Below are 13773 nucleotides of genomic sequence, written 5' to 3' on the forward strand. Positions count from 1 at the left end.
GTTGCCTCATTTATAAGTAAGCCAAAATGTAATCTAACATGAAATGAATATTGACAAAACTGTTTACTATACTAACATATATACTCCTCAAATTGATTAATATTTAATAAGAACCACTGCCATTTGATTATGCTACACTTCACCAGGCACTGGTTAAAGGCTTTGCATGCCTTGCTCATTTAATCCTAATGACAGCCACAGGAGGTATCTATCCTTGTCTTTATTTTTTCAAATGATGAAACTTTAGGTTTAGAAGGCAAAAAACTTGTCTGTCCAGGAATAATACTCAGTCCTGAGCAATCTAATTCCAAAGTTTATACTCTCAACCTATTTGCTATCTTAGGCCCTTATTTTCTCAAATAACCCTACCATTACCGAATTTAACATGGGGTAAGTTCATAAAAATTGTGTTAAAAACATCTATGTATTAAACGCACTATGTTAAGTACATAATAAGAGTTCAATAAATTACAGAGAAAACTAAGTTTTAGGACACAAACCCAATGACAATCTGACAAATTATCAGAGATTAGCAACATGTTTACATCTGTGATGCTGAAACATACAAGAGCATTTTAACTGCTATTAGTAAGTCAGCAATCAGCAATCAGGAAGGAAATTATTCAAATTTTGCTACTTCTTATAGTTGCCAAGCAACTCTTCATTAATACACATCTTTAAGGTAATCCTTTCTGGAAAATGACATATTTTATAAACATTACTTTATAAGCAAGAATATTTACCTGATGTTTCTGAAATTCTTGGTTCAGGTTCATCCAACTGTAGAAGCTCATCAAGAGCTAATTTTGCTGCATTGGATCTAGACTCCTTTTTATTTTGTCCCAGTCCAGTCTTGTATTGAATTCCATCAACCACAGCACAAAAAGCAAAATATGGTCCCATAACATTACCTTGAAAAATAACTCAGAATGAATACTATAATACTTCAGTGTATCTTGCAAAAAAAAAAAAAATGTCTGTTATATAAGAAAACATCCCAGGACAACTGTAGAAAACCATCTTAGCCTACCAGTTTTTTTTTTTGAGGGCTTATACTGGTTAAAAGTAAAGCCTGTGGGCCCTTGAACCAGTTCCGAGGAACCGTTCAAGCAGCTGGTTTCCCAGATTCAGCATGAACAGTAGTTCCAGCTTTAGAGTACATGTCACACCCGGAGTGACAGTGTCTCGCATAATGCCTGGCAATGATAATTATTCAAATATATAAGGACCATCAAGAAGGAAAATGTGCAGCATGTGGCAACAACTCCCTTCCTTCAAATTTCAATACCAATACAGTTGAATTTCTCCTATCCTCTGAGTGTCCTGATACTCTTGTAAGCTCCAGAACAGAAGGAATTCCTTTGAAGATATCCTTGTGCTTCTATCAGGGAGTCAAGATAAGCAATCCAACCCATCATGGCCTTGGCAGGGGTGGGGTGTAGCTGGTGTGGCAGAGATGACAGGGGTGGGGGGAGCAGGGGAGATTCAAGAGGAAAATCAAAACATAAATGATAATCAAAAAGATATGCTAGCGTTCCCTTGTGGCCTAGTAGTTAAGGATTTGACATCACTGGCTGGAGTTCAATCTCTGGCTCAGGAACTTCTGAGTGACACAGGCACAGCAAAAAAAAAAAAAAAAAAAAGACATGCCAATATCTGAACATCCAGTCAGACAAAATTCCCAGAAAAGTTATCTTCACACAATTACATTTACCTAGTTTTCATATTTACCTGATGAAAAATGAAATGGAATCATCTCATAAATTTACTGTTCAAAGATTTTTCTGGTACAAGTTTTATTTGTTGGTACTCAGATTAAAGAGTACCAAGCTTCATTATTGTATTATCTTCTCACATATTACATTAACTTCTGGGTTTTTCTTTTAAGCTGTACATTAAGATTTCACAAGCAACTCCAGATTGCATCAGGGTAAACTGCTTTCCTCCCAGCATATATGACCTCAGTTTCCCAAGTTCCTTCCTTCATGATCACCTGAGTTCCAATCTAAATTTAATGGACCTGAGAATATATTAACAAGTGGCCCAGATGATTCTTGTGAGATATTATGCATCAAATTTGTTAACAAGTACTCTGTGTCAGAATACTAAGACTTAAGCTTCATCATGTTTATAACCCAGGTTCTCAAACTTATCATCTAAATCCATACTAAAGAGCTTGTTAAAATAAATACCGAGACTGGTTTTTCTACCTAATATACTGAACTAGATTATTCAACTAGTACTATGCACATAAAATGAATACCACTAACAATCATTGGGTTGTGTTTTTGAGCAGTTTTTGCTCATTTCAGTGGAGACGTAGCCTGATAAGTTTTCTCTTACTGTAACCAATAGTTTACATTTTCTATGAGGAGTTTGAGAAGAATGGAGGAAAGTTAACTAGTTAACACAGAAATTCAGTCTGGAGTATTCACCACAAAAGTTATCCAACCTACAGTGACAGGACCTAAAAAAATTCCACCTTCGATATTAAGACCTTACTTTTACCACCTGTTACTGTTATTTTATCCAAAATAGTGACTAGAAACTTGGCTTCATTATGACATTTTTACTAAAATCTCAACAGATTTAAATTCTTTTGTAAAGATACTATCTCTGAGGCCCCTATTGGCAACAGTTAACATAAGGAAGAGAGAATTAAAGAAACCAAACTACTTGATAATGTGTGTGTGTACAAACATATACATGCATGTTAAGGGTTTTTGTTTTGTTTTGTTTTTTTTTAAGGACTGCACCCGAGGCATATGGGAAATTACCAAGCTAGGGGGCGAATCAGAGGTGCAGCTGCTGGCCAAAGCTGCAGCCACATCTGTGACCCACACTATAGCTTGCAGCAACACTGGATCCTTAACCCACTGAGGCCAGGGATCAATCCCACATCCTCATGGATACTAGCCAGGTTCTTAACCCACTGAGCCACAACAGGAACTCCAAAATTTTTAAAGATTGTGCTCCTGTGACTCCCACGCCTTTAACCTGTTAATGCCTCTTAAAAGCACTTTATCCTCTTATCCCTATACTTTCCTAAAGACTAGTCATAAGGTAAGGCTATCAGAAGCTTCTTTCTATCTTTTACTAATCTGTACTCCTGTAGCCTTACACAGGCCCAATGAATGGTGTAACAGATTCTTCTGCTGGCAGGGGAAGAGGGGCAGTTTAAGAAAATGGAGAAAACAGTCATGGACAAGTCTGCAGAGAGAGAATCAAGGATGTAAGTGCTACTTTCACTTCTAATTTTTAAATTCCATGAGCCAAATTTGACTAAAACTTTTGTTGGGAGTCATCATCACAGAATACTCATAAAATAATCATAGTCCAAATATTTACCATGACTACAAAAGTACCTTTACACTACAAAAGTACTCATCCATACCAGAAAACAATCTGCAAAGCTGACGAGATTTACATTCAACTAGCTATACACAAAAATTAAAATTTGGTGACTGTAAAAATTTTATATAAGTTAAATGTAGAGCCTCAAAAAACCAAAAAACTATATATATATATATAAATAAATTGAAATATAATTGTCAATAGTAGAAATTCAATTAGAACATTAGGTAAACAAAAAATTAATCAAATTTAATACCATTTATATACTCTGCTTTTAACAGGAAAAAGATTTTCTAGTAATACGGTAACCAGATACAACTTTGCACTTACCTGTTGTTACTGTTTCCTTAAGGTCAAGTTGAACCCGCTGCATCTGTGCAAACTGGTGCAAGGCTGATACAGGATTTATCTCTCCACGTTTGTATTTCATTATAAATTCCTTTGGTATTTTTTTCGGAGGAAGGACAGGATTTGAAATCGATGAAAGACCTTTGGAAAGCAATGGTTCTGGAAAATTACCTAAAAATAAATTTTTATACTTGTCAATCTGGTTAAATTAAAAGAATAATAAGCAAAAGCACCAAGCCCTTCCCTAAAATGTAAGATTGTCCCAGATACACATAGTCATGAGCTTTTCATTAAAAGTTTCTACTTCTAAAGAAGTGTAACCTATTATTTCATATTATTTCATATATCTTTTGGAGTACTAAAACTATTTTGTAAAGTCATTAAGTGACATTAAAGAATCATAGAATTTTAGCAAAATCAAGTCTTCAGAGACTCTAAGCCATTTTTACATATGATGTCACTAAGGCCTAGAAAGTGGTAAGACAAATTTGGGACTAGAACTTAATTCCTGCTTCCAATTAACTATTTTATATAACCTTTCTCACTGAGTTCAAATTTTTAGGCTGTCTATCCCTGCTTTGCACTTAACACTATGCCAAATGATATGTGGAATACAAACCAGTATAAATCCAGTCCTTCTCTTAAGGGGATAATACAGCCTCATTATCAAAAAAGGCAAGACACAGTGGAAGTGGTTGACTACTCAAGTGGTAAACAACAATTAAGTGAGCAGCCAGTGGAAGGATTTCTACTGTGTTGGGCATCCAATCCAAGTTTCAGCTGGGACATCCACAGGTGAATGGATATATATCCAGGAAACATTTAAACCAGAGGCTCAACAAAACCCATTGGCTGACCCAGAATCTTCAAGAGCTTAGGCATTATTACAAATATAAGTTTGTACCCGTCACTTGCGTAACCTTGGATGCCATGTTCGACATGCTGTAACTTTCCGAGGAATATCCTGTGGGTGTAGTTACTGTCTGGGCTGATGTCTGAACTGGCAAGTTCTTTTTCAGCATCTGAGCAAAGCTAGGGACCCGGGAACTCTGAAACCAGTCATTGCTGCCAGACATTTTCTCACCTACAAATTGTTTTAAAAAAAAAAAAAGGGCAGTAAAAATACAATAATAATTTAAAAAACACCACCACATTCCCATAAATTTACACATACATTCACATAACAAGCACTAAATCTCTAATGTGTCATGACGGCTTTTTGGCCAGAGTTTTATGGGCAACAGAAGTCTGTCCTGAATCCCTCCCCTAAGCACTACTACAAAGAGGAAAGAAGGGACGAGGTGGTCAGTAGGAAAAAGCCCCTACATTTACTCGGAAGTCAGGAAAAAAGAGAAAAAACAGAAGCATGAGACGCACAGTGGCCCGTGGGCGGCCTCCAGAGTCACAGCCCAACTCCCACCCACCAATATCGGCCTTCTTGCCCTGCTGGCCTGATGCCTCTGCCGGGCAGCTCTGGCCGAGTCGCAGGCCTGGCCGCAGGCCGGGGGCTCGCCGGCCAGCCGCCGACGACGCCGTTGCTTCTTCCTCCCGGCCTCAACCTCCCACTTCAGACCGCTCAGCCTGAGAGCCACGCGCCCGGGTCCGCTTCTTTCAAAAATGGCCTCGCGACTGTCCAGGCGCTCTACCTCATCCAATCGCCAACCGTCTTCGTGGCCTGTGCCCCGCCCCCCGCCCGCGCCAGGCCCGCGCCAGGCCTGCGCCTGCGCCTGAGCCAGCGCGTGCCCACCGCACCCCACCGCCTGCGAAGCCCCGCGGCTGACGCCGCCGAACGTAGCACACGTTCAAGGCCGTGTGATGTTACCCTAGTTCACTGAGCGTGGTACCCAGGCCCATTGGCCGCCTTCCCTGGGGGTGTAGATAGGTAAATTCGTGCAATTATGTGCTTCTTCACCCTCTTGGCTGCTGCCCTCCGTTCCCCCGCCGCAGCCACCGCCTTCCCGACAGAGCACTGTAATGGGGCCTCTTTATCTAGGGCGCCTGGAGGTGTTGCTGGGGTACCTGTGTGGGGGTGGTTTCAAGGAAACCTTTCGCTTTGTCCCCATGTATATTTTGAAGAGGCGCCTGTGGACAAGGTTTGACCTCACGGTGTCTTTCGTGTTTACGAAAAACCACTCTGGACTCTTGCTGAAGCCTCACCTGGAGCCACGCAGGGAATCATGAAAACAGGTGGGGGCTTTGAAAGCTAATAGCTATGATATATGCACGACAGACTGTGTGGGTGTTCTCAGTTCTTGGCTCCTCTGAAAGTTGAAGCAAAGGCTAATGGAGGTAATAGAAGATAGATATTGAAACTATTTTAAATTGTAAATTACTGAACAAGTTTTGGCTTGGAGCCCACAATGACTTAAAGGAATTGAGTGGCATTGTTGTGACAAAATTTAAATGCCCTTCTACTTTTTTATGTGGGAAAGGTTTCTCAAGGATTAAATGGCTTTAGAGAAAATGGAAAAATAACAGCCGAATTGATGGTACTGTACCTCATTATAGCAAGAATAATAGCCATCCACAAATACATGGGCTAATTGAGCGAAAAAAACCTGCCTCATTTTTCACATAAAGCAATGCATTTTCAGTAAAAGCAGCATATTTTTCTTTAGTGGCTATCAGAATATCTTGATTATGATGCTTTGATCAAGTCCTCATTAATAATTGTAATGATAACTTAGTCTAGGGATTCTTTTTTGTGTGTTTGTGTGTGTCTTTTTGCCATTTCTAGGGCCGTTCCCGTGGCATATGGAGGTTCCCAGGCTAGGGGTCAAATCGGAGCTGTAGCCACAGGCCTACGCCAGAGCCACAGCAACGCGGGATCCGAGCCGCGTCTGCAACCTACACCACAGCTCATGGCAACGCCGGATGGTTAACCCACTGAGGAAGGGCAGGGACCGAACCCGCAACCTCATGGTTCCTAGTCGGATTCATTAACCACTGCGCCATGACGGGAACTCCAGGGATTCTTTTTCTTAACATTTAAAACTTTTGCTTACAGGGCATTAAATTCAAATGTTGTTGCTAGGTGCTCCAAGGATGGTAAATAAAACTAAGTAAAAAAAATATATATAATTACATTAGGATCAAATGTGAGTAGAAACATGGAATGGAAAGAGAAGCTCAAGACGTAAAAGGAATGGTTAAAAATTACTCTTAAAGCTTATATACATGTAATGTTTTATTTTGAAATACCCATTTTGTATTTGCAGAAGAATTGTAAGGATAGAGTTCCTCTGTACTCCTCCGTCCAGCTTCCCCTAATGCTAACGTCTTACATATCATAGTACATTTATCAAATTAAGAAATTCACACCTGATACAATACTACTAACTATACAATATACTTTATTCAGATTTCACCCGTTTTTTGAGTAATGTCCATTTTCTATTCCAGATTAAATCCAGGATACCACATTGCACCTAGCAATCACATCTCCTTAGTCTTCTGTTGTCTATGATAGTTTTTCAGCTTTCCTTGTTTTTCATGACCTTGATAGTTTTGAAGAGAAGAGTATTGGTTGGATATTTTGTACACTGGGGTCTTCAATTTACGTATACCTCATGTTTTCCCATGGTTATGCAAGAGTTAAGGATATTTGCAAAGACTACTACAAAGGCGAAAGGTGCATCTTGTGGCCTATCTGGGCTTCATGATAACAGCTGTTAGTGATGGTGTTAACCTTAATGACCTGGTTAAGGTTGTCTGCCAGGTTTCCCCACGAGGAAGCTACTATTTTCCTGTTTCTATACTCAGAAGGAAGTCCAGCACACAAAGGAGAGGGAAAGAGAGGTTCACCTAGAGAGAAGAGTATCACAGAGTTTGTGAACATCTGTTAAAACCAGCATATTAGTAAATATTTTGAGGCTCTGCAGATATCCTATTTCACCCCAGAATTTGACTCACTAATTTTCATTTTCCCTAAAGCAGTTATTACTGTGGTGTCCTTTTTTTTTAGTTATGTTCGATTTCTTCTTTTTAATTAAAATATAATTGGCATATAATATTGTATTGGTTTCAGGTATGAAACAGGTGGTATGTGTATATAGTGCACATTGATCTCTGCAAGTCTAGTTAACATTCATCACCACATACAGTACACTTTTTTTTTCTTGTAATAAGAACTTTAAAGATCTGTTATCTTCACAAATATTATACATAATATCCCTAGGATTTATTTATTTTATAACTGGAAGTTTGTACCTTTTGATATCCCCACCCTTTGCCTCTGGTAACTAATCTCTGTAACGATGACTTCATTTTTTAAAATTTCATATATAAATGAGATCATAACAGTATTTTTATTGCTCTTTCTTATTTCACTTAGCATAATGCCCTCAAAGTCAATCCATGTATTTCCTTCTTTTTATGGATGAATAGTATGAGTTGTATCTATAGACCACATCTTTATCCTTTTCTCCATTGATGGACATTTAGGTTGTTCCATATCTTGGTTGTTGTAAGTAATGCTACAGTGAACATGGGGGCACAGTTATCTTTTCCAGTTAGTATTTTCATTTCCTTACGATGAATAACTTAGTGGTGGACATGTTGGATCATATGGTATTCTATTTTTAATTTTTTGTGGAACCTCTATATTGTTTTTCATTACCACTGAGCAAATTTACATTCTTAATCAACAGTATATGAGGGTTCCCCTTTTCTCAACATCCTGGCCAACACTTGCTATTTCTTGTCTTTTTGATAATAGCTGCTCTATCAGATGTGAAGTAGTCTCTCATTGTGGTTCCCTGATCATCAGTGATGTTGAGCGGGTTTTCATGTACCTGTTGGCCATTCATAAATCTTCTTTGGGAAAATGTGTGTTCAGATCCTTTTCCCATTTTTTTTTTTTCTTTTTAGGGCCTCACCTGCAACATACGGAAGTTCCCAAGCTAGGGGTTGAATCCAAGTTGTCACTGCCGGCGTACGCCACAGACACAGCAACACCACATCTGAGCTGCATCTTCCACCTACACTGCAGCTCGCAGCAATGCCGGATCCTTAACCCACTGAACAGGCCAGGGATTGAACCTGCATCCTCATGGATACTAGTCAGATTCTTAACCTGCTGGGCCACAACGGGATCTCCATATTTTTAAAATAAGATTTTTTTTTTGTTTTTTTGTTTTTGTTTGTTTGTTTTCTTTTCTTTTGGTGTTGTGTTTTATGAGCTCTTGGCAAAGATTTGCAAGTATTTTCTCCAATCCATAGATTGCTTTTTCATTTTGTTAGTGGTTTCCTTTCCTATGCAGAAACTTTTTAGTTTAATATAGTCCCACGTGCTTATTTTTTATTTTGTTGCATTTGCTTTTGGTGTCAAATTCAAAAAATCATTGCCAAGACTGAAATTAAGGGGCTATCCACCTAAATTTTCTACTAGAAGTTTTATGGTTTCAGGTCTTACATTGAAGTCTTTAATCCATTTTGAGCTTATTTTTGTGTATGGTATGAGATAGTGGTCTACTGACTATCACTATAAGTTTGGTGAACAGGAGTTCCCATTGTGGCTCAGTGAGTTAAGAACCCAACATAGTCTCTGTGAGGATGTGGGTTTGACCCCTGGTCTCCTCAGTGGGTTAAGGATCTGGCGTTGCCTCAAGCTGTGGGATAGGTCGCAGGTGCGGCTTGGATCTGGTGTTATTATGGCTATTACTGTGGCCTAGGCTGGCAGCTGCAGCTCTTATTTGACCCCTGGCCTGGGAACTTACATATGCTATGAGTTGAACATCCATCATCTCATATAGATATAAAATTAAAGGAATCCCCGTCATGGTGCAGTGGAAATGGATCCAACTAGTATCCATGAGGGTGCAGGTTCCATCCCTGGTCTCATGCAGTAGGTTAAGGATCCAGCATTGCTGTGAGCTGTGGTGTAGGTTGCAGATGTGGCTTGGGTCCAGCATTGCTGTGGCTGTGGTGTAGGCCAGCATAGCTCCAGTTTGACTCCTAGCCTGGGAACCTCCATATGCCGTGGGTGCAGCCCTAAAAAGCCAAAAAATAAAATGAAATTCAGTTCAATTAAAGACATAGAAAAAAATATATTTTCCTTGTGATGAGAACTCTTAGGATTTACTCTCTTAACAACTTTGGTAGGCAACGAGCAGTAGTTTTAATTGTATTTATCGTCTTGTACATTACATTCCTAGTGTTTGTTTTGTAACTGGAGGTTTCTTTTGACTGCCTTCATCCAGTCCCCCCACCCGCCCACCCACTTTTGGCAACCATGAGTCTGGTCTCTTTTTCTATGAGTTTGTTTGTTTTTGAAGTATAATTGACCTCCGTCATTTTGCTTCTGTTGCATAACATAGTGATTTGATACTTCTGCACATTTCAAAATGATTACCGGGATAAATCTAGTTATAGCCTGTCACCATATGAAGACATTGTGTAGTTATTGACTATATTCCCCACACTATATATTCATACCTGTGAATCATTTATTGTGCAACTGGAAGTTTTTACTTCTTAATCTCCTTCATATTTCTTTCCACTCCCTGGACTCCTTCCCATCTGGTAATTACCTGTTTGTTCTCAAGTATATATAACTCTTTGTTGGGCTGCATCCCACAGGCCTGCAAGCCTTGTAGTTGCCTAGCCTCAAGATTGAAGAAAGAGCCCAGAGACAGTGATAGAGACATCAGTGGTTTATTGGATAGAGGATCTTACCTGTGGAAGCAAGGAGGTCCTGGAGTAACATCCCATTGAGTACTGCAGACAGCAGGCAAGTCACAGCAGCAGTCTTCCTTACTGAGGAAAGGGGGAATTGACATCAGGTTGGCTCATTGATTACAAGGGAAACCAGCAGAGGGGCTAGTCCCTCAGAGTCCCTTTGGTAGACTAGCAGGGTGGAACTGTTCTGATCTAAAGATTAGATCAGTCACTAGCTGAAACTAGGGGTAGGGTGGGAAGCATGTAGGCAGTTACTGATTAGAGTCCGATTATGAAAAAAGTCATTTATTTGAGTAACTAAAGCAGGTACTGATCGGTTGAGCAAAGGATGTACAGAGAGCAAAAGAACTGCCATCTTAAATGGGCTGGTTGTACATTCTTTTTTCTGTTTTCTTATGTTTATTTTGTTTTTTAGATTTCATATGAGAAAAATCATGTATTTTCTTTCTCTACCTGACTTATTTCAGTTAGCATAATATTCTCTTCATCCATGTTGTCACAAATGATTTTATTCTTTTTTTCTGGCTGAGTAATATTCCATTACGTGTGTGTCTGCATGTGTGTGTATACATATGTGGACAATATGTGTATATATATATATGTATATATGTATATATATATGTATATATGTATATGTGTGTGTGTATATATATATATAGTCCACATCTTTATCTTTTCATCTATTGATGGGCATTTAGGTTTTTAGCTTTTATAAATGATGCTGCTGTGAACATATGTCTTTCTTTGGGCAAATACTCAGGAGTGAAATTACTGGATTCTGTGGAAGTTCCATTTTTAATTTTTTGAGGAATATTCTTACTGTTTTTGTAGTGGCTGCATGAATTTGCATTCCTACTGGCAATGTGTGAAGGTTTCCTTTTCCACACCCTTGCCAATATTTGTTACTTGTTTTTTTTTTTATTATATCCATTCTGATAGGTGTGAGGTGATATTTCATTATGGTTTTGATTTGTATTTATTTGATAATTAATGGTGTTGAGTAGCTTTTCACTTGCTTTTTGGCCATCTGTATGTCTTCTTTGGAAAAATGTCTACTTAGGTCCTTTGTCGGTTTTTGATAGGGTTGTTGGTTTTTTGGGTTTTTTTTTTTTTGACATTGACATGAATGAGTTATCTTATATTTTGGAGCTCAACCACCTATCAGATATGTCATTTGCAAATATCTTCTCCCATTCAATATATGGCCTTTCATTTTGTTGATAGTTTTCTTTGCTGTGCAAAAGCTCTTTAGTTTGATGTAGTCCCATTTGTTTATTTTTGCTTTTGTGGCTCTTGCCTGAGGATACATATCCAAAAGAATATTACTAACATTGATGTCAAAGAGCTTACTGTGTATGGTTCTAATCTTAGATTTAAGTTCTGAATACAGGGCTTTTATTTTGTTAGATTTATTCCTAGGTATTTTATTCTTTTTGATGTGACTATAAATGATGTGATTGTTAATTTGTCTTTCTGATAGTTCATTATTAGTGTCTATAAAGGCACTGTATTCATGTTAACATCATATCATGCAATTTTTATTGATATGTTCTAGTTTTTTGATGTTATCTTGAGTATTTTCTATGTATTTCTATGTAGTCTATCATCTGCAAACAGTGATAGTTTTATTTCTTCATTTCCAATTTGAAGTGCTTTTATTTCTTTTCCTTTTCTCATTGCTATGGCTAGGATTTCCAAAACTATGTTGAAAAAAGTGGTGAGAGTGGTCATCTTTGTCTTGTTCCTTATCTTAAAGAAAATGCATTGAACTTTTTACCATTGGGTATGATGTGAGCTGTGGGCTTGTCATATATGGCCTTTATTATGTTAATGTATGTTTCCTCTATACCCATTTTGTTGGAAGTTGTTTTTATTATAAATGAATGTTGAATTTTGAAAAGGATTTTTTTGCAGCTGTTGAGATGATCATATGATTAAAAATTTTTTTTTTAATTTACTTACTTTTTTGTATTTTCTTTTATTTTTGGGCAGCACCTGTGGGCGTATGGAAGTTCCCAGGCTAGGGTTCCAGTTGGAGCTACAGTTAAGGGCCTATACCACAGCCACAGCAACACCAGATCTGAGCCATGTCTGCAATCTATACCATAGCTCACGGTAACACCGGCTCCTTAACCCACTGAGCAAAGCCAGGGACCGAACCTGCAACCTCATGGTTCCTAGTTGGATTCATTTCTGCTGCACCATGACAGGAACTCTGATCATATGATTTTTATCCCTTAATTTGTCAATGTGGTGTATCACATTGATTTATTTGCAGATATTGAAGCATCCCCACTCCCCTGGTAAAATTCCAGTCGATCATGGTGTATGATTCTTTTAATGTTTGTTGAATTAGCTTTGTTAATATTCTATTGCAGATTTTTGCTTTTTTTTTTTTTTTGCTATTTCTTGGGCCACTCCCGCGGCATATGGAGGTTCCCAGGCTAGGGGTCGAATCAGAGCTGTAGCCACAGGCCTATGCCAGAGCCACAACAACGCGGGATCCGAGCCGAGTCTGCAACCTACACCACAGCTCACGGCAACGCCGGATCGTTAACCCACTGAGCAAGGGCAGGGATTGAACCCGCAACCTCATGGTTCCTAGTCGGATTTGTTAACCACTGCGCCACAACGGGAACCCCTGGATTTTTGCTTCTTTGTTCACTAGGCTTGTAGTTTACTTTTTTGGTTATCTCTTTTGGTATCAGATAATATCTCATAGAATGAGTTTGAAAGTGTTCCTTCCTCTGCAATTTTTTGAAATAATTTGAGAAGTATAGATGGTACGTCTTCTCTAAATGTTTAGTAGAATTCACCTCTGAAGACATCTGGTCCTGTACTTTTCTTTGGAGTTTTAAAATTACTGATTCAATTTTATTACTGGTAATTGGTCTTTTCATATTTTCTTTTTATTCCTGGCTCATTCATGGGAGATTATAGTAATTTTTCCATTTCTTCTGGGTTGTCCATTTTATTGGTATAAAATTTTTATAGCAATATCTTATGATCCTTTATATTTCTGTGGTGTCATCTGTAGCTGTATAGTCTCTCTTATTTGTTTCTCTTCTGGTCTTTGTTATTTCCTTCCTTTTGCCAACTCTGGGCTTCTTGGAGCTGGATGTCCACTTATTTCCCTAGGTTAGAGAAATTTGCAACCATATTTTTTCAAATAAGTTTTCTGTCCCTTTCTCTTTCTTTTTTCCTTCTGGGACTCCTATAATGCAAATCGGTCCACTTGTTGTTGTCCTGTAAGTCACTTAAGCAATCTTCACCCTTTTCATTCTTTTTTTTGTTTCTGCTGCTCTGATTAGGTGAATCCCACTGCCCTGTCTTCAGGTAGAGGTTGACTGATTTTTTTTGTGCTGATTTCTGTTGTATGATGAACCCCTCTAT

At 38.5% G+C, this 13773-nt stretch overlaps 1 protein-coding gene across 2 annotated transcripts in view; it reads right to left on the reverse strand.

Moving 5' to 3' along the window:
• The window catches only part of ADAD1 (adenosine deaminase domain containing 1), a 40035-nt gene extending 35249 nt beyond the window's left edge, over positions 1 to 4786 (reverse strand). The window contains exons 1-3 of one of the 2 annotated variants that reach the window (XM_047799051.1): positions 4607 to 4786; positions 3685 to 3873; positions 744 to 911 (exon numbers count right to left, since the gene is read on the reverse strand). In XM_047799051.1, the coding sequence (XP_047655007.1) occupies positions 744 to 911; positions 3685 to 3873; positions 4607 to 4778 (529 nt within the window). In that variant the 5' untranslated portion in view covers positions 4779 to 4786. The remainder of the gene's footprint in view (positions 1 to 743; positions 912 to 3684; positions 3874 to 4606) is intronic. The other variant, XM_047799053.1, reaches the window with a different exon arrangement.
• Positions 4787 to 13773: the final 8987 nt, after the last annotated feature.

The sequence above is a fragment of the Phacochoerus africanus genome, chromosome 10 (genome assembly GCF_016906955.1).
Source record: "Phacochoerus africanus isolate WHEZ1 chromosome 10, ROS_Pafr_v1, whole genome shotgun sequence".
Lineage (NCBI taxonomy): Eukaryota > Metazoa > Chordata > Mammalia > Artiodactyla > Suidae > Phacochoerus > Phacochoerus africanus.